The sequence below is a fragment of the Molossus molossus genome, unplaced genomic scaffold (assembly GCF_014108415.1).
Source record: "Molossus molossus isolate mMolMol1 unplaced genomic scaffold, mMolMol1.p scaffold_m16_p_22, whole genome shotgun sequence".
Taxonomy (NCBI): domain Eukaryota; kingdom Metazoa; phylum Chordata; class Mammalia; order Chiroptera; family Molossidae; genus Molossus; species Molossus molossus.
The window spans coordinates 38,416,314-38,437,073 of record NW_023425358.1 but is presented as its reverse complement, the minus strand read 5'-3'; the positions used below and the strand labels follow the sequence as shown (position 1 = coordinate 38,437,073).

Below are 20,760 nucleotides of genomic sequence, written 5' to 3'. Positions count from 1 at the left end.
TCTGAGGCTATTTTCCAGACTGGTTAGCTATTTATATTTTTCATTTTGCTGGAAGACTTACACACTTCTAATCTCTGGAAAAATAATGAGGAATAAACAATCCACTCACCTGTAACAGGGTCATTTTCTGTTCCCTGCATGAAATGATCAGCAGGTCTGAGATCTTTCTATCCCGTATTTCTTCTGCTTGTGCCCCAGAACGCGGTGTGTGAGGTCCTGGCTAGGTCTTACACTGGGAATGAATTCTTGGCTCCAGGAACTCCCTTTTTATCTTCAAGAGCAGGCTCATTTGTGGGGAAGCAGAACCTGTGGGCTTAGGGACAAACGTACTTCAACTGGTATATTCACACTGCAGCTAAAATCTTTCCCTCTAGCTAAGAACTAGGAATTCATGACAATCTAAGGCTAGAGTATGTTTTCGATATAACTGAAACATCTATTGGGAAGGAATGGGATAGATAAAGTGTAACTGAGCAACAGAAGACTGTCTCTGCAAACAGATAAAGAAATATCAGAAATTAAGTAAGTCTGAGATGCATTTAATGTTCACTGTGGACAGTGAAATATGTCACTTTAAGAAATGCTGTGGCCCCGGCCAGTGTGGCTCAGTCGGTTGGAGCGTTGTCCTGTATACCAAGTGGTGCTGGGTTCAATTCCCAGTCAGGGCACATACCCAGGTTATGGGTTTGATCCCTGGTTGGGCATGTAAAAACCTGTTTGGTTAAAAAATGTCAATCCTAAATCACACATACACACACACACACCTGGTTGGGCATGTAAAAACCTGTTTGGTTAAAAAATGTCAATCCTAAATCTCACACACACACACACACACACACACACCCAAGCCAGGAAAATATTCCCACAACAAATTTGTCATTTCCTTTGAATTATGCTTTTACTTCTCATTTCATGTAATAAAAATCTGGCATTGTAATGAATAAACCTGTGCTTATCATGAAAGCCATTTCATTAAGCATGGAGCCAAATTCATAATGCTGTTTTAAACTTTCCTTTGTAATTCTGTCAGAGTCCTGGTGAAGTTTAGTTTGTTTTCAGTGAGAACTTCTAAAGAGTAGAGAGACTTACATCGAAAGAAGGTAAATGTGCTGCAGATAATATACAGAATTGAGAATTTCAGGTGAACAGATGTGATAAGCCATTAGTATGGCAGTTTGAAAATATTTCTGATGAAATTGAAGATTCTTACTCAGAACAATGAAGACTCACCCTTATTTTACTTTAATTTAAAAAATGTTTTTGGAAGTTGGCCCCTGAGGGAGAGGTTCCGCCCTGAACTATTCTATTTGGCTCTCACATATCTCTCATCAAATGGAAACCTAAGCCCTTCGTTGTTTTGTTTGGTTTTTACCTTGGCAGTTTCCTGCACAACATTGCAGCTTTCCGTGATGGCTCTCAGTTATCCTCAGAAGGAAACGCCAGCCTTCATCATCATTTGTGGTTCCACTCAGCATCAAGTTCTGAAGGAATTTTAGGAGAAAAGTACAGAATAATTAAAAGTAACATTTAGACTTACTACATGTCGATGTCTTATACACCACACTGCTCTTACTGCATTCAGCACACCGGCTCAGCAACTTGCCCATCAATGACACACCTCTGAAGTAGCAGATCTGGGCCACTGCTCACATGCAGTCTACCCCAGAGCCAGTGACTGCAGCACCTCAGCAACAGTGGAAGGAAGGGAGGAAAAGGGCCCAGACTCCCTGTTTATACTGTCAGTGCAGGGGTGCTACAGGACCCGTTCAGAAAAGATGTCTCGGGGCAGACTAAGCATAAGCAAGACGAAGAGCAGGCCGTGTCTCTTTTTTCCAGAGCATGCCCTCCCTCTCCTTCTTTCATTCCTCGAGGTGCATCTCTCTCCCTCTTTTTCTTAAGCTCCAAGGACCCTTCTACTACCTCTATAACTTTCCATAAACTTTCCTTTATTAAAAAAAAGAGAGCCCTGCCGGTTTGGCTCAGCGGTTAGAGCGTCGACCTGCGGTCCTGAGAGACCCGGGTTCGGTTCCCGCTAAGGGCGCATACCTCGGTTGCAGTTTGTCCCTGGCCCTGGTCGGTTGTGCGGGTGGCAGCTACTCGATGTGTTCCTTTCACATCGATGTTTCTCTCTCTCTCTCTCTGTTCCTCTCTCTCCCTCCCGCTCTATCTGAACAAAAAAGGGAAAAATGTCCTCTGGTGAGGATAAAAAAACAAAAAAGAGAAAGAGAGAGAGAAAGAGATGCTCCCACGGGCTAATTGAAAAACTCCTTAGGTAAATTTAAACTCACCACTTGGAACAAAATATTCCAAATTACGAAAAGACATTCATAATATATTGCAATGGTTTTAAGAGGCATATACAGCTATTTTGGTTTTTTAACGTAAATATAAATAAGATGTACTAAAAACATATACACATTTACTGGCTAAAAGAAATGGACCAAATGTTAGTAGTGACTATCTCCTGTTGACGAGATAATAATTTGCATTTGAATCTAATTCTCAAGATGTTCCAAATTGAACACAGTGAACATATTTTTAATTTATAATAGGTGAAAGTATAAATATATATATATATTTTTAATCCTCATCCGAGGATATTTTTCCATTTTTTGTACAGATAGAGTGGGAGGGAGAGAGAGGAAGGGAGAGAGAGTGAGAAACATCGACGTGAAGGGACACATCAAGTGGCTGCCACCCGCACGACCAACCAGGGCCGGGGACAAACTGCAACCGAAGTACGTGCCCTTAGCGGGAACCGAACCCGTGTCTCTCCGGACCGCAGGCCGACGCTCTAACCGCTGAGCCAAACTGGCCAGGGCAAAAGTATAAATGTTTTTAATGTTAGTCCTTCAACCAAGAAAACAACAGGCAAGCTGAGCAGTTTCAGTTTAGCACTACTAAAGTAAGCAATAAATAATAAGTAAAATAAAAAATATGTTTTAATGACAGCAAAAAGGCATGAAAACTAGAGTTGAAAAACGATCATTTCTTTCCACTCCCTCATCTTCATATGAAAACCGTTAAACCCAGAAATCGTGAGGTAAAGACTTCGGGTCAATGGCAAGGTTCCAGCAGCTGTCAAAAGGTTTCTTTCCAGGAATGGGGATGTTTGTTTCCTTTTTTTTCTCTTTCTTTCTTTTTTTTTTTTAAGGAGAGAGGCCCTTTAAAAACCGCTGTTGTCAAATGTAAAGCTGAGCTGGCTGAAGTCAGGTTGGAGGGGGTGAACAGGCCCAACAACCAAGTCACCGCGCACTACACCTGGGCTTGCACACTCACACAGTAAACTCCTGCTGGGCCACGGGGGCCCAGCCCTTGTACGGGACCTGACCAGCGCTCGCAGCTGAACACAACCAGGGATGCACGTGCGGGAGGCAGCGCTTTAAAAATCGACCTGAAAGATAGTATCAAACAAATTAACTTCCCAGGGTCCCAAGGGGGTAAGGCCTCGGGGGAAAGGGATTTCGGGCTTCCCGGAGGCGGCGTGCGGACTCCTCCCGCCCGGCTCGCCGCACGCGCCCTGCGGGCTCCTTCTCTCCCACTCGGAGCCCCGTCAGGACGCGACAGGGTCCCCTACACCTCCGCTATTGGTACCAGTAGGCGCGGGCCCGGGTCCTCACCCCAGCTCCCCACGCCCTCCAGCCAGGCCCATCGGCTCCCGCCGCACCCCACCCGTGCACCCTGGACTCCCCGCCGGCCTAAGCGCGACGCCTACGGCCTCGGGGCCTGCAGCCCGGAGACCCTCGAGTCCCCCATACGTGGACACACCCCACCCAGGGGCCCCACACGCCCCAGCCTCCGGCCCCACACGCACCCCAAGCTCAAACCCGCAACAACGCCGGCACCGACTCCCCAAGTCTCCGACCTCGGACGCGCAGGACCCGGAACCACGTGACCCGATCACCCCCACCCCCAGACTCGCCGCCACCCAGCCCCCGACCAGCACAACGCCCCCGACCCGTCCGCTGGATCCCGACCGGCTGCCCCAGAGTGGGTGGCCGCGCGCTCACCTATCACGCGGCGGCGAAGGACAAAGGAAAGGGGCGCTCCCCGCAAGCGTCGGTGGCCATGCGAGTGCGCGCGCTCGTACGCGAGAGGAAGGCTCCTTCGGACTACATTTCCCAGAAGACTCCGCGGCTCCGGTGCGGCGTCCTGGGAGCGCCGGTGGCCTGCGGACGCGAGAGGGCCGCCAGCGCGGAAGCGAGTTGCGTGAGTACGCTTTGGGGAGACACGCAAAGGCTAGGGTTTTAAGCGATTAGGAATCCAAACTCAAAAGTAGGTTAAAAGAAAAAGCCAAATTAGCTTAAGAATTCAACGGAGGGAAACAGAAAAACATTTGTAATACATTTATGGAAAGTAGATAGGAGTTAATCAGTAGAGAAAGGTAAAGCTGATACGTAATTCCAGTAAGTAATTTTATGAAAGAGAGAGAAAAGGGTAGGAGGAAAAAGGGGAGATAACTATAGACACACAGTAAATTGAATGAGGATCCTTTCAGTGCTGATAAATTCGAAATTTTTATGACACAGATGTATCATATTTGACCCAAGAAACGAGAAAGCGTAATCACGAAGACAATTTCAGAGATTCTCTGCTGAAAAGCATCAGTCATTGAGCCTGGGCCCAGTAGCTCAGGTTGGTTAAAGCACAGTCCCCATGTGCCAGGGTTGTGGCTTTTATCCCTGGTCAGGTGATCAGTGCATCAATATGCAAAATAACAATGAGATATTTCTCTCTATCCCGTTCTCTCTAAAGATCAATCAATCAATGAAAATCGGGGGGGGGGGGGTAAGAGAAAGCATTAATCATTGAGTTTCTGGTGAATTCTTTCAGACATCCAGCAGAGAATTATTATATTTAAATAGTTCCCTGAGGAATTAGAAGAAACCTTTTCTATTTATTAAATAGCGTAGGACACCAAAATCAACAAATGTTATGATGCATAAATAGATGGAACAAATCGGTGTCCCTCTTTCAAATCAATAAATAAAAAGTTTCTAAAACTCTGTGGTGTGTGTATATACTTATACTATCTTCAGCTTGCAGTTAGTTTCTCTACTTTTTGCTGTGAACCCTCCAGTTAGCCATAATTCTACCATCATTTTGTCATTTTTCTTTCTAGTTAAACACTTTCCTATTTCACTGTTTTTGTTAGACACTCATGTTCACTAATTAGCACATCTCCAATCTCAAGTAGTGGAAAATAATCTTGGAAACAGAAGTTGTAATAAAATTTTCTTCAAACTGATTTCCCCCCATATCTGCAACTGGGCTCTTACTGAAAGGCAAACTCCATGCTGACCTCCTTTGGCTACAAGCAGTCATCCACCAGCAAAACTTTCAGTGGGAGAAGTGGCAGTCACATTGCAGAAAGGATGTGAGGTGGGGCATTTGTTAAAGTCATCTTTGGAAAATCAAATCTGCCATGTGTGTCAAAAATGGTTGATTATTGGCAATTTCATACAGGTCAACCTAATACAGAAATTTATAAATATGGAAATAAGAAACTGGGTTCTGTTTCACTCAGAAAATTTTCATCTATTACTCTGACCTAAAATTATTTTTTCTACCATCTCCAGATTTGGTATGAAGGTTATAATGGGATTGAAAAATGAATTTGGGAGTAATCTATCCTTTAAATTTTTTTCTAAGATCTCCCCATTTTTACTTACACTCATTTGTATGTGTGTTGTTATGTGTATGTTGAGTTCTATTCAATTTATCACCTTGTAGGTTTCATGAATCAACAGTCAAGATACTGAATAGTTCTAACACCACAGGATATATATATTTTTATAAGTAGATATATTCTTTATATTTTTATACCTTTGAAAATAGATTCCATTTATTAAACACCACTTAATAAAGTTTTTGTGATGTGTAAAAACAGAATTGATTGGGATATACTGACATGACATCCTAAATTCATTTTTTTCTTTTAACTATTTAGAAATGATTTCATACTACTGAAAATAATAAAAAATAGTACAGAGTTACAGGAGTTACAAAATAGTAAAGAATGCATGTCTTTTACTTATATTCCCCAAATGAGAACATTTTACCACGTCTGCTCTCTTTATAAAAGTACGTATTTTTCTTGTATGATAGGAGCATAAGTTGCAGACATAATTCCTCTACACATTCCTAAACATTTCAGTGCATAGCTCCAACAAGGTCATTCTATAATTTAATCACATCACAGAAAGATAAACTGAGGAAATTAACCTAAATGCAGTGTTATTTATCTAGTACATAGAACTTACTCAAATTCCATCAATTATCCTGATGTTCCCCCAAAACATTGGGGGGTCAGTATCCAATGTCATGTATCTTTAGTTACCATTACACTGGAGAAGTCTTTCAGACTTTGTCTTGTGACCTCAACTTTTTTTTTTAAGTGCATGCCATTTTCATGCTGAATGGCCTCAATTTGGGTTTGTTAGATATTTCCCCATGATTTAAATTTAGGTTATGCATTTTTGGCAGGAATACTACAGAAGTGATGTGTTCTCAGAGAATATCAAATTTCATAATATTTGTACCAATAATGGCAATATTAATTGTGATACCTTTAGGTGGTAAATGCCAGGTTTCTCTTTTGTAAAGTTATTTTTCCAATTTTAGTAAGTATTCTGTGGGCAAATGTTTTGAGACTAATGAAATACTCTCTTATAAAACTTTCACCCACCTAGTTTTAGCATTCACTATTTTTGCTTTTCCTTTTTTATTTATTAAGTGATATTCCATTGTAAGGAATAATTTTCCTTTCTTCCTTACTTGTTTATACATTTATATCAAAAAATGGATGCATGGATTCTTACCTTATTGAGTTATACCTGTTAACATGATTTAGATGTTCAAACTATGTCAGATTTGGTTTGTTTTCAAGCTGGTTTCAGTTTTTTTGACAAGGCCCCAGTACTAAATTTTGAGGCTTTTTCTATGGCCTAGCCTTTGGTCTATACTATGTAACAGTCCATGTGTACTTGAGAATGTACATTCTGGGATAGTTGGATGGAGTACTCATACATATGTTAGGTCTAGTTGGTTCATAATGTTGTTCAAGTTGTCTGTTCCCTTTTATTGCTTATAGGTTGAATTGTATCCCCCAAAAGACATGTTAGAGTCCTGACCCCTACACCTCAGAATGTGACCCTATTTATGCATAGAGTCTTTACAGAGATTATCATGTTAAAATGAGGTCATTGGATGGACCCCAATATGGCTGATATCCTTATAAAAAGGAGAAATTTGGATGGAAAAATAGACACACACAGACGATTGATGTAAAGACACAAAGGGAGAAGATGGATATCTACAAGCCAAAGAGAGGCCTGGAACAGACTCTTCCCTCACAAGCCTCAGAAGAAAACCCTACTGGCACCTTGATTTCAGACCTCAGCCTCCAGAAATGAGACTTTGAGCAAACACTCATTTTGTGGTTCTTTGTACAGAAGCCCTAGCAAAGAGTTTGGTACTGGAAACGGTGCTGCTACAGCAAATGCCTCAAAGTATGGAAGTGGCTTGGAACTGGTAGTAGATGGCAGATTTCTGAGTTACTTGATAGTAAAAGCCTAGAATGCCTTGAGAAGAGTTGGCAGAAATACATGTTAAAGACACCTTTGGTAAGGTGTCAGATAAAAATGAATAATGTTGTCATTAGAAATTGGAGAAAAAGGAGATCTTTGTAATAAAGTGGGAGAGAACTGTGCTGAATTGTGTTGTTTTGCGGAAATTAGAACTTAAAATGAACTGGAATATTTAACTAAATGCTCTGTCCACTTAGCCCATTGGGGTGGTAGACCAGCTCTCTGGAATTGAAATAGCTTCACTTTCTGGAACCCTGGAACTGAGGTGGTCATGCCCTCAGGGTCATCCTCCCGTTTTTTAAAAGGTTAACCCATGTATATAGCTAGATAGCTCTATCAGCTTGTTTCCTGCCTGTAGAATCTCAGAAGTCCAACAACATTCCTTCACTTCAACCCTTCTGTCTCAAGTTGGTAGCATTCCTACTGAGATAACTGGATTCACAAGTCACACACTTAATATCTTTAACAAAGTTGTCCAGCCACATCCTGGGTGTTCTCTCCACAGAATGCTCTCTCATTTTTAGCAATATGAATAAACTGAGACTCTCCGAAATCTTTAAGATCTAATTCCTTTATGCTTACCAATTCATTCTTCAATTTATTTGTCCTCTTGCATCTTACTATTACCCGCAAGCTGCAGTTGGCCTGTGGGCTGTAGCTTGCCAACATGTAGTCGATGTCCCTGAGTGAAGAGCATACAGTGCAAAGTATCAGAGCTTGCTAAGCTGTTCTCAGATATCTCTACTTGAATTATCAGGAGACTTTTTCTAGACCAATGGATGCATGTTTACATAAAGGATTCGTGAACATTTGAGGTGGATGACTTTCTAAATTCAGCAAGCAACTAATGTATGACTTCTACCATCTCAACCCTACAGCTGTAAGTAAGCAATTATTTCAGCAATGTCACAGAGTTGCTGAGTTAATACTCTGCTTTGAGATATTTCAGGGCTTCACGTCTGTTGCAGTTGAATTTAAGAGCTGACATGACCAGAAGGCATTTCATCCCGTCCCAGATTTCCTCATAAATAGGAAATTCTTATACGACAATAGTTCCTCAGAGTTCTCAGAATCTTATCATGGGCCACAAGGTTTTTGGTGTACACAAACACCATTTCACACCAGGGCTAAAAGTTCCCATCTTGGAATATAAACAAGAATCTGAAAGATTATCTTAATTTTAGGAAAAAAATCTAAACCACACACCCCTTTTCTCTGCCCTGGACTAACAACTTAACAAAGCCTTGCAGTTATTGCCTGGATGGTGTGGCTCAGTGGATTGAGCATCATCCCATGGATCAAAAGGTACAAGTTTGATTTGCAGTCAGGATCCATGCCCCCCAAGTTGCAGGATCGATCCCTGGTGAGGGCTGTGCAGGAGGCAGGCGATCGATGTTTCTATCCTTTCTTCTCTAAAAAAATCAATAAAAACATATTTTATAAAGCCCTGCGGTTACAAAAACTCATTCTTCTTAACGTAAACAGAAAAAAAAAATACTTTTATTAAAAATATATGAGGAAGCACCCATAAAGCCAGAAAACCAGGTTAAAAATGGGACAGTATCCAGTTATTCTAGGAAATCAATAAAGCAGGAAGGAATTATCTCAATAGAATTCTGGGATGAGAACATACAAGTTTCCACATTTCCCTTCTGATTCATGTGAAAATGGATTAACTCAAAATCCTGGAAAAGAGGCTACCATTATCCAACTATGAGTATAATACTCACCTGTAGCTAGTGGAAAGGACACCCTGAAAAACACAACCACAAGGATTCCCACTACAGAGAGGGACTTCTCCAGAGAAAACTAGGGTGTACTTATCAGTCAATGGGAATGGACACTGAACTGCTAAAATATACTCACAGTTCATTACAAGTTCTCTTGAGTCACCCTGTAGTAACTGCCAGACCCACTTATGTAGGCTCCTGAATAAGTGAACTCATTTGGAGTGAGAACCATATCCTTTCATTTATTAAAAGCCACATTATATTAGTTATATTGCTAAGAAATAAAAAGACAATACTGATATTTAGCATTTAATGTGGATATATTAGGGGATGTTACTCCACAAACTATTAAATATTTGTGTAACAGGTTACATTAAAAAGTAAAATACCAAAATCTTAAAAAATGCTATTCAGGCCCGGCCAAGGTGGCTCAGTGGACTGAGCATCATCCCATGGACTGAGAGGTCCCGGTTCAATTCCTGGTCAGGGTGCATGCCCGGGGTTGCAGGCTCAATCCCCACTAGGGGGCGTGCGCAGGAGGCAGCTGATCAATGTCTCTCACATCAATGTTTCTATCTCTCTCTCCCTTCCTCTCTCTCTAAAAAAATAAATAAAAACATGTTTTTAAAAAATGCTATTCAGGCCCTGGCCAGTGTGGCTCAGATGGTTGGTCATCATCCCGTGCACTGAAAGGCTGCTGGTTCCATTCCCATTCAGGACACATGCCCAGGAGCACCAGTAGGGAGCCTGCAGGAGGCAGCTGATTGATGTTAAGCTCTCACATCTCTGTTTCTGTCTCTCTCCCTTCCTCTTTCTAAAAATTAATAAAAACAAGCTCTGGCCGGTTTGGCTCAGCGGTTGGAGCGTTGGCCTGCGGTACAGAGAGACCTGGGTTCGGTTCCCGCTAAGGGCACGTACCTTGGTTGCAGTTTGTCCCCGGCCCTGGTTGGTTGTGTGGGTGGCAGCCACTCGATGTGTCCCTTCCCATCAATGTTTCTCTCTCTCTTTCTCCCCCCTGCTCTATCTGAACAAAAAATGGAAAAATGTCCTCGGGTGAGGATAAAAAAAAAAATTAATAAAAACAAAATGCTATTCAGTGTTGTTCAGAAAAGTCACCCTAAATACCCCTTAACCTGCAGAATATGTCCCATTTTCCTGACATTTCATTTACATACTAAAATAAAAACCTTTATACTCCACCATGAAAAAGTCTACCATTTATAATTTTCTTCACTCTAAAACACAGGTTCAAATCTGGAATGTGACTCTTCATGTAACACATTTTCTATGGGAAAATGCTTTCCCAATTTATTAAATTTATAGTATTCTCAGTATGAATTCTCCAAATTAAATCTTCATAATGATGCCACCACATTTGATACAGTTACTGCTCAATTCCTTCAAGTATTCTCTTCTATAAAGTCTGTATACAACTGTTTTCTAAAAATTTTGCACATTCATCCAAAATGATTGGTTTTTCTCCTATATGACTTATTTGATGAGTATATTTTTAGAACTTCCTGCTTATATATCCTGTCTATATTATCACCTGAAGTGTCCTAAGGATCAAGTTTTATTTGAATGCTAACATCAAGAAATTACTTGATTCTAATTTCACTTGTGAGTTTTTCGATGGATACGGAGCCCTGAATTCCAACAGAAGGATTTCCCACATTCAGAACATTTCCATGGTTTCTCTCCTGTATGAACTCTTTGATGTTCACTGAGAGATGACTTCTGAGTGAAGGCTTTTCCACACTCACTGCATTTAAAAGGCTTCTCTCCTGAATGAGTTTTCTGGTGTATCTGGAGAGATGCCTTCCTAGGATAGGCTTTCTCACATTCACTGCACTCATAGGGCTTCTCTGATGAGTGAGTTCTCTGATGTATAATTAGCTGTGACTTCCCACAAAAGGCTCGCTCACAGAAACTGCATTCATAGGGCCTCTCTCCTGTGTGTGTTCTCCTGTGTATAACGAGGTATGATTTGCTGCTGAAAGCCTTCCCACAGTCACTGCATCCATAGGGTTTCTCTCCTGCGTGAGCTCTGAGATGTGCAGTGAGCTGCTCCTTCCTCCCGAAGGCCTTCCCACACTCACTGCATTGGTAAGGATTGTTTCCTGTGTGAATTCCCTGGTGTACAACAAGCTGTGTCTTCATATTGAAGGCTTTCCCACAATCACTGCATTGATAGGGTTTCTCTCCTGTATGCATTCTGATGTGAACAAGGAGGTATGACTTACTCCTAAAGGCTTTCCCACATTCGTTGCATTTATGGGGTTTCACTCCTGTGTGAGTTCTCTGGTGTACAACAAATGGTGACTTCAAACTAAAGGCTTTCCCACATTCACTGCATTCATAGGGTTTCACTCCTGTATGACTTCTCTGGTGTAAAATAAGCTGTGACTTCCAGCTGTAGGCTTTCCCACATTCACTGCAACCATAAGGTTTCCCTCCTGTGTGAATTTCCTGATGGACAATGAGCTGTGACCGGAAAGAGAAGACTTTCCCACATTCACTACATGAGTAGGGTTTTTCTCCTGTATGAACTCTCTGATGAGCATTAAGGTTTGACTTGGCACTGAAGGCTCTTTCACACTTAGTGCATTCATAAGGTCTCTCTCCTGTATGAATTCTGAGATGTACAATGAGCTGCGATTTGCAACGAAAAGCTTTCCCACATTCACCACATACACAATTCTTTTCTATACTGTGAGCTCTTTGATATTTAAGAAAATATGATTGTTCATATCCATGAAACTTATCAGGATTCTTTCTTAGATAGTTTCTGCTTAAACCTGAGTTTTGTGTCAAGCTTTTTCCAAGCGTATTATACTTATGGAGTCTTTGTCTTGAAGAAACATGGGTTTTGCTCAGATGAAGTTTTCCAAATACGTTACAAGCATAGTTTTTCTCAACACTTTCAAGCTCGTCTTGATTCTTCTGGTACCATTCTTTCCAACCTTCTAGAAAGGAAAATAATTTTAATCATAACATGAACCTCATGTGGAATGAAAGCTTTAGAACTGCCACGTAATGAGCCTTTTTCTCTTGATAACAGGACCCTGACAATGATTCAAAACAATACTGGCCAAGGGCACCTGCACCAGAGATCTAAGCACGGGCTTGAAGGGAACTGAATCAAACCAAGCCAAGTCCCATTATGGAAATGGGTAGCGAATTAACAGTGATCAAAAATGGCACTTAAAACTGATAGTAGTTTTGATAACTCCTAGATTTTAGACTTGAGAAACAGGTGGTCCTGCTCTTTGAGATGGAATACACTGAGAGAGAATCATGTTTGGAGGAAAATTAAAGGACTTTGTTTTGGATCTTATTACATTTGAGATCTCGGTTAAGTATCAAAGTGAAGACAGCAAATTGGCAATTAGACCTAAGTGCTCAGTAAAAAAACAGGAGTCAAGAGCATATAAAAGGTATTAAATGACATAAACGATGAGATCCCCTGGAGAATATGTGCAAATTGAGAGATGCCTGAACAGCCCTGGAGCAGACAACATTTAGGGTTGGACAGGAGACACACAGAGAATAGGAAAGCCCATCTGTGAGGCCCAAATAGTAACATGACAATGAGAGTGACTGATGAGTGGACAGAGGCTACAGGAAGTGGCAGCAGGTCTGGGTCTGGACATCTCTCTCACCACAGTATTACTGCAGCGGATCTTTAGCAGCCTCCTGCCCTCAGGACTTCTTGCTAAATACCTTCTTCCCAACAGTGATGGAACAACTGAGGTTACAGTTTGTGCCTGAAAGTGGGGCCACTAAACTCAAGGTTGAAGGGTGAGAACAGTGAGACCAATAGCTAGAAGAAAGGATTTCTCAGGCTAAAGGACTATGTCTAGACAACTTTGGGTTGCTGTTACTGGCTTAACAGAATTAGTCAGAAAAAAAGAAAACCAACTTGAAGCCTGTCAAGTTATGAAGGGAACCCTAAGTCTGGTTTGAAAACAGCCTATGGCCCTGGCCAGTTTGGCTCAGCGGTTAGAGCGTCGACCTGCGGTCCCCAGGGGCCCGGGTTCAGTTCCCACTAAGGATGCGTACCTCAGTTGCAGTTTGTCCCCGGCCCTGGTTGGTCGTGCGGGTGGCAGCCACTCGATGTGTCCCTTTCACATCGATGTTTCTCTCTCTCTTTCTCTTTCTCTCTCTCTGTTCCTGTCTCTCCCTCCCACTCTACCTGAACAAAAAAGGAAAAATATCCTCGGGTGAGGATAAAAAAAAAAAAAAAAAGAAAACAGCCTATGATTCTTTAACCCTATATGCCCCAAAACTTGCACCAATAGAAGTGGGCTATAAGTAACTATAAGTAACCCCCAGAAAGTACATTCTCCCCAAACCTCATCTCATCTGTGGCCTAGGAGGAGAGTAGGAAGACCCTCTCAGAGTGAAGTGCCAGGAGCTGTGAAACTGGTAACAAGGGAATCACACCCATCACACCGAATAGCCCGCCTTCATCTTTTTCTAAACGACAGAAAGTGAGCAGTGGATCAGTGGTGACTGTTTTCTCCTCGCCTCCCCTTCCAGAAGGAGGGGCTATTATTACAGTGCTCTGGTTCCCTCCCCACCTTGTGTTTACCTGCCTGGGACAGATGAACTGTCTACATGTACATGTCATTTTAGATCATGAGGCCAGTGTAACCTGCCTTGATGGTACTGCACACATCCCGAGAGAGCCTAGACTTGTAACTGGATTCGGGTCCAGAAAGAGAACACGTACAGGAAAGACGGATGACCTCTCATGTAAACATTAGCACTTCTGAAGACGTGCAGTGGAGGAGAAGTGTGCTGTGCTGAATGCCTGAAGGTGGAACTGACGCGCACCCTTCAGTGTGTGCCCAGGCACCTCCCTCCTTCTGAGCAGCAGCCCTGATTGGAGAGGGAGAGGTCCAGATGGTCTGGCTGGCGGAGGCAGGGCCCGTCCCCCACACCATGACTGGTTTAGGCTCTGGCATGTCAGTTGTGAGATGTTGTAAGTTGTTTAGACTTCTGGGAAAGATTCTGAGCACCAGTGAAAGGAACATTTTGGCAAAAAATAGTTCTTATTCAGTGGTTCCTGCTGTCTCTGCATGAGATGCCTGGCACCGAGACACCTACCTGACACGCTGGAGAGAAAAGCTAACGTTCAAGGATGAGAAAGGGGAGACAGCTGGAACCTTGGCCCCTATCATCATCAAGCTTCTGAATCAAGACACTGTGGAGCTGTTGCCTAGAGCAGACAACTTGTCAATTGAGACTAAATTCCTGATTGTTTACTTTGGTTGAACCAGGAGTTTAAGTTACTTGTTTATATTCTCAGATGACTGATAGGATGCTTACAAAAATAAATCCAGTAGGAATAGCTAAGGAGAAGATTCAAGTTCTCAAATACAGGTAAGAAGTTGAGTTATCCAAATATGAGAGAATACTGATCTAGTCTGGGTGATAATCAAGGAGACAGGAATTATAAAGCTATTTCAAAGGATTAAATACGAACAGAAACAAAAGCAGTACCAAGATTAGCAAAGGAGACAGGAGTACCTACCCAAGGTGTGCCCCAGAACCAGGACACAAAACTAGAAGTGCAATAACAGTAATCATAACAACAGGAAAACTGAAGGAGAAGAACAATTTGGAAGAAACTACTTCTCACTATGATACAGAGAATGAAGAGTAGAAAGCACAGGGCAGCAATCTTGCAAGCATATCAGACCTGTGACTAGACTGCAGAAGAAAAAGAGGATGAAAATGTGAATTCTGATGTTACAACGCTGAGGATAAAAAGCTTACATTTTCAGAAGAGAAGAGCAGTTTGGGAAATAAAACTCCTCTGGACAACTCAAAAGGGAAAAGGAACCAGACATGTAAGGTGATAAAATCACTTAATAACACAGAGGAGACCAGGATAGGTTACAGAATTCTTTTAAGAAAAGTACCTGCTGGGTCAGTGTGGCTCAGTTGGTTGAGCATCATCCTGTACACTGAAAGGTTGCTGGTTCAATTCCCGGTCAGGGCACGTATGGAAGGCAAATGACCAATGTTTTTCCCTCTCTTTCTCCCCTTCCTTTCTCTACACATTTCCTTGGGTGAGGATTTAAAAAAAAAGTGACCAAGAAAGGAACAGTTATAATTTCAAAGTGATCAGTGTGAAGAAAAGAGACAATAAAATCTCCAAAGACAGTCAAGGTGAGAGAAGGAAGAAAAAGACAGAGGGTAACGTCTGATGTAGTCAACTGTGACAGCAAAGGAGAAGAGATGTCAGGGCAGTGCAGGCATGAGTGACACCAAGTGAGAGGCCTGCAAGCCTGATGTGGTCCATGACCATGGGAAGAAAGGCAGAGAAAGAAGGTGCCAGAAGGAAGGAAACTACCCCAGAAAACAACATTTGAGCAGAGTGCACAGGAAAAGGCCATGCCTACCTCTCAGAGCCAGGGAGGAAAGCCCAAACATGAGCAGAACACAGCCATTTCCTTATCTAAGGAGCTCGAGGGCTCTCCGACCCTCCAAAAAGACCCGGGGACTTCATACAAGTTTCTACACACAATGCTGCCTGAGTGCCACCCCATATACTCCCACGCCTCCTGGCATCCTGGTTCCAAGTCACCCACCTGGACAGCTCTTACGAGAAATTTTGGCATTTATTATCCATGGCTCTTCTCCTTGCTCCAACTTGAAGATTAAATCAGGTTTAGTACCTCGATACCCTGTTAATGGAAAATCACAAAGGATGTGGGCCAAACTGCTAGGGACTGAGGGATCAAGAGCTACAACACAAAACTACTCATTTACACTTGGGGAGAGATTACAACTGGGAGGTGATGGCAAAACAAGAATGAAGAACACTTGGGCTCTAATATTCGAGCCCATGATCATTAACAACTTCAGAGGCCCGAGAGTAGAGCAGGAAAACAACAGGGATGGCAACTAGGACTCACAGTCCGAGTTAACAGAGAAGCTGTACTTACCCACAGACACCAGGTTGTGGTAGTTTTCCAGTATCACGTCCCTGTACAGGTACTTCTGCGCAGAATCCAGTAACTGCCATTCTTCCAAGGTGAAGTCCATAGATATATCCTTGAATGACAATAATCCCTGTAATAATACACACCCTGTTCAATTGAACACAGTTACACGAGGTGATCTGGGAAAGATGCAGAGGAACTGGGGCAGAAGGCATGTTCCTTCACAGACTGCCTCTTCCATGCCAGCATTCATTTTGTGAGAGAATTGTAAAAAAAAAATCATTTCCTTGTACCAGATGATGTTGGGGTCCTGAAGATTTCAGGATGAATAAAACCCACTGCTGCCCTCGAGAGGCTTTCAGTCTTATAAACAGAAACAAACATCTACACATACAAATGAAAGAAGGTGTTTCAAGTCTTTGATAAAAACAAATCCAGTGTATATTTTGCTTGATATAAACAAAAACAAAATACAGCCCTGGCTGGTTTGGCTCAGCAGTTAGAGCGTCGGCCTGCGGTCCGGAGAGACCCGGGTTCGGTTCCCGCTAAGGGCACCTTGGTTGCAGTTTGTCCCCGGCCCTGGTTGGGTCGTGCGGGTGGCAGCCACTTGATGTGTCCCTTCACGTCGATGTTTCTCTCTCTCTCTCTCCCTCTCACTCTATCTGAACAAAATATCGAAAAATGTCCTTGGGTGAGGGAAAACAAAAAACAAAAAACAAAATACAAAGTAACTATTTAAAATTTAATTGGCCAAGCATTATTTGGCTGTCACTATTATGATCAAGATAGGGTCCATAATAAAAATGTATAGAACATTTTGACACACTGGCAGTGCTGCTGTAATGTAACATATGCACCAAAAAATCAGTACCATGCATTCTCTCACAGTGAAAACCACAGGGCTCATGGGAAGAAACCTTTGCAACAACACATAAAAATAAATAAAAGCAGGACCCTAATAAAAATAGTAGCAGTTTTTACACACATTTTATGGTTAAAAAATATATAAATTATACAATAAATATGGCACTTTTCCTTGAAAAAGACCTAATGATCGAGTGTCAGAGGGGCTGAACCTTATTATAGAGTAGTAGAAAGAAGATTGTTTGAAATCAGTTCCCATTGTTCCCTAAGACACCAATTACGTTTAAACAATTCACTTTTAAAAAAATTTGTTTTTCTTTATTGATTTTTAGAGAGAGAGGAAGGAAGAGGTAGAGAGAGATAGAAACATCGATGATAGAGAACATCGACTGGCCGCCTCCTGCATGCCCCCCACTGGAGATTGGGCCCACAACCCAGGCATGAGCCATGACGGGGTATCGAACTGGCGACCTCTTGGTGCATGAGTCGATGCTCAATCTCTGAGCCACACCAGCCAGGCCAAATTCACATTTTTAAAGCAAACATGAGCCCTGGCTGGTGTGGCTCGATTGAGTGTTGACCTGTACACCGAAAGGTCCAGTTTAATTCCTGGTCAGGGCACATTCCTGGGTTGTGGCTTTGTTGCCAAGTGGAGTTGCATACAAGAGGCAACCAACAGAAGTTCCCCGCTCTCTCTCTCTTTCTCATATCAATTTTAATATTTTTTTAAATAAAGCAAACATGGTAGCAGAACTGACCGTATTTATAAATTTATTCCAATGAATTTGAAAACTTAGAAGAAATGGAAAATTTTCTAGTAAAATAAAACTAACCAAAATTGGCCCAGAAAGAATTTAGAAAGGCCAGACTGACTAGTCAATGATCATAAAACAAACTGAAATAGTAATCAAAGGCACTGCAACTCCAGAAAGGTAATGGTCTCACATTATATTTATTTATTTATTTTTATTTAATTTATTTATTTTTGTTATGGATGTTTCTCCTTTTTCCCCCAGATTCCCCTTGTCCCCAGCTTTGTTGTCCACGTACGTTGTTCATGTATACATGCATATAAATTCTGTGGTTTATCTCTCCCCATCACCCCCTCTTCTGGGGATAGTCAGTCTGTACCCCATTTCCACATCTCTGGGCCTACCCCAATTCCTCAGACTGTTATGTTCATTATATTCCACAAATAAGTAAGATCATATGATACTTGTCTTCCTCTGTTTGGCTTGTTTCGCTTAGGATGACACTTTCCAGGTCCCTCCATGTCGTCTCAAAGGGTAAGAGAGCTTTCTTTCTTACAGCTGCTACTCCATTGTGTATATGTACCACAGTTTTTTTATCCATTCGTCTACTGATAGACATTTTGGCTGTTTCCAGATCTTAGCTATTGTAAATAGTGCTGCTACAAACATGGGAGTACATATGTTCTTTCTGATTGGTGTTTCAGGCTTCTTAGGGTATATTCCTAGAAGTGGGATCACTGGGTCAAATGGAAGTTCAATTTTTAATTTTTTGAGGTAACACCATATTGTTTTCCATAGTAGCTGCACCAGTCTGCATTCCCACCAGCAGTGTATTAGAGTCCCCTTTTCTCCACACCCTCGCCAACACTCGTTTGACTCACATTATATTTAAAAGTAAGTTCTATCAATATCCAAGGGACAGAAAGTTCCCATATCTAATCTAATGTAGAGCCAAGAAATGATGTCTATAGCACATCATACAGACTTGCATAACCCCACAGACAATACCAGGCAAGTACAGCACAAACTGTAGTCTAATCTCACTTATTATTAACTCTGATCAATATTCCTAGAGAAAAATACTAGAAAGTAAAATAAATCCTTTGATTCATAGTAAACTGAGACAAGAAAAGTTTTTTTTAATTAGTTTTCTTTGTATTTTTTTAATTTCTTTTTTCCTTTATTGATTTTTAGAGAGAGGAAGAGAGAGAGAGAGAGAGAGAGAGAGAGAGAGAAACAGTGATAAGAGAGAACATCAATTGGCTGCCTCCTGCATGCCCCCAACTGGGGATTTGGTCCACAACCTGGGCATGTGTCCTGACCAGGAATTGAACCGGTAACCTCTTGGTGCATAGGTCGATGCTCAACCACTGAGCCACAACAGCAGGACTGAGACATGGAAAGTTTATCCATAAAATTAAAGGACAGTCCATTATATTAAGTACTCTTTTCTCAAATTTGCAGGGGGAAAAAACACACATTCTCCAAACTTCCACATCTTTTGCCCTCACTCCAGTCCTCCTTCACAGCAACCCTTTCCTTGTCACTGCCCTGAGTTCTCCACTTGGTCCTTTTCAGCACTCTGTTCGGTAATACCCTGAGCTAACACTATCACAGACGACTTCATCGGTTTATTTCCAGTTGAGAATTCCCACTGAACTACAGACTCTACGACAGGCAGTGCCTATTAAACACCTACACCAGTGCCTGGATATTCTTCTAATAATGCTCCCAAGGCTGGAACACACCATGGTGCTGTCCTTGTTTGGTACTGTCTGTGGGGTTATGCAAGCTTGTTTGATGCGCTGTCCCCATCATTCCTGCTCTACATCAGCTCAGCAGTCGCTCTGAGGTCGCCACTCGTGCTCACGTCGTCAGTCCAGGTGGTCCACTGGTCCTTCCCTCCTCCAAAACTGTTCCTTTCTGCTTTATACCCCAACTCCTCTCCCTACCCATTAGCCGCCCACTGTGCCCAACGTTCACTTGATTACCCTCCCTGCTAGACCACAGCTCCTCTAAAACAAGAACCGTACATAATTTCTCTTTGCCAGCATCAACCCCAGGGTCCAGCACACAAAAAAGCAGTAAATAAACATTTGAACAAACAATGAACAAAGAGAAGGTAACTTCCTCGAGGCCCTAAAGGTCTGGATATGAAAACAAGTCAGTACTTGTGAGTGAATAACTTGAAACGACAGAGGGTCCTTATAGAAAGGACCCTCATTTCCCTCGGAGTTCAGGGTCCGCAGCTGGCAAGAAAGTTAACTGATGACGGAGAGGGCCCGGGCACGAAATGCTGGACGACCACGTTTCCGGAGAGCCAGAGCCAGGACCGGGTGGGGTGGGGAGCAGCCCTCGGGTTCGGGCCCTGGATGTGACCGCGCAGGGGCGGATGTGTCCACGCCTGGCGCCGTCAGCTTCAGAAAGTGAGAAAGTCCCTACTTACCCAACACGAAGCTGTCCGGATCCTGGTGGCCATCCCGCGCTGTTCCGTGCAGGCTGCAGGGGAGAGAACCGAGCTGTCAGGGTCTCTCTGCTGCTTCAACTTGCGCCCACCCAGGAGAAGCCCCGCGCCCCACAGAAGGAGGGTCCGGGGCTTGGTCCCTCGCAGGGAGCGGCCTCCGAGCCTGGGCAGAGGGACCCGGGGAGAGGGTTCCTATCGTTCCGCAGCTCTGACGCGGGAGGACCGAGGCCGGGCAGGTTCCGTCCACGCCCCGGACCGACCGCTGAGGGCTCGGATGAACAAGCTTATGGTCTGCAACGGACGCTCCGAGCCGCTCACCTCCGCGCCTCCGCCGGGTCCACGGCCACATAAAACTCAGTACTACCCCCGCCCCCTCGCGTCCACTGACAACAAGCCCGAAACAGC

General features: G+C 42.9%; 2 protein-coding genes across 5 annotated transcripts in view; both read right to left on the bottom strand.

Annotated features, from left to right (window-relative positions):
* Nucleotides 1-219, bottom strand: part of ZNF84 (zinc finger protein 84) — an 11,998-nt gene extending 11,779 nt beyond the window's left edge. For both annotated transcript variants that reach the window (XM_036276486.1, XM_036276487.1), the window contains exon 1: nucleotides 110-219. In XM_036276486.1, coding sequence (XP_036132379.1) covers nucleotides 110-124 — 15 coding nt within the window. In that variant the 5' untranslated portion in view covers nucleotides 125-219. The remainder of the gene's footprint in view (nucleotides 1-109) is intronic.
* Nucleotides 205-20,760, bottom strand: LOC118639884 (zinc finger protein 26). 3 transcript variants are annotated; one of them, XM_036276493.1, is made up of 8 exons: nucleotides 20,674-20,751; nucleotides 20,338-20,390; nucleotides 16,279-16,405; nucleotides 15,922-16,017; nucleotides 12,156-12,285; nucleotides 8,172-8,271; nucleotides 1,373-1,481; nucleotides 205-313 (listed from the first exon to the last, which is right to left on the bottom strand). In XM_036276493.1, the coding sequence occupies exons 1-8, from the start codon at nucleotides 20,702-20,704 to the stop codon at nucleotides 228-230; spliced, it is 732 nt and encodes a 243-aa protein (XP_036132386.1). In that variant the 5' UTR covers nucleotides 20,705-20,751; the 3' UTR covers nucleotides 205-227. The 3 variants fall into 3 exon arrangements, with proteins under 3 accessions (XP_036132386.1, XP_036132384.1, XP_036132385.1); XM_036276491.1 differs by lacking the exons at nucleotides 205-313; nucleotides 1,373-1,481; nucleotides 8,172-8,271 and having other exon boundaries at nucleotides 10,377-12,285; nucleotides 20,674-20,760; XM_036276492.1 differs by lacking the exons at nucleotides 205-313; nucleotides 1,373-1,481; nucleotides 8,172-8,271 and having other exon boundaries at nucleotides 10,377-12,285; nucleotides 20,338-20,760.

Bases quoted from the DNA above. Each gene is read 5' to 3' on its own strand.
- LOC118639884 (XM_036276491.1), bottom strand. From the start codon at position 20,704: ATGTGGCCGTGGACCCGGCGGAGGCGCGGAG. The intron at 16,406-20,337 runs GTAAGTAGGGAC...GTATTATTACAG, and splicing joins TCCGGACAGCTTCGTGTTGG to GGATTATTGTCATTCAAGGA. The intron at 12,286-15,921 runs GTGGGTGACTTG...TTTCCTTTCTAG, and splicing joins TTCTCGTAAGAGCTGTCCAG to AAGGTTGGAAAGAATGGTAC.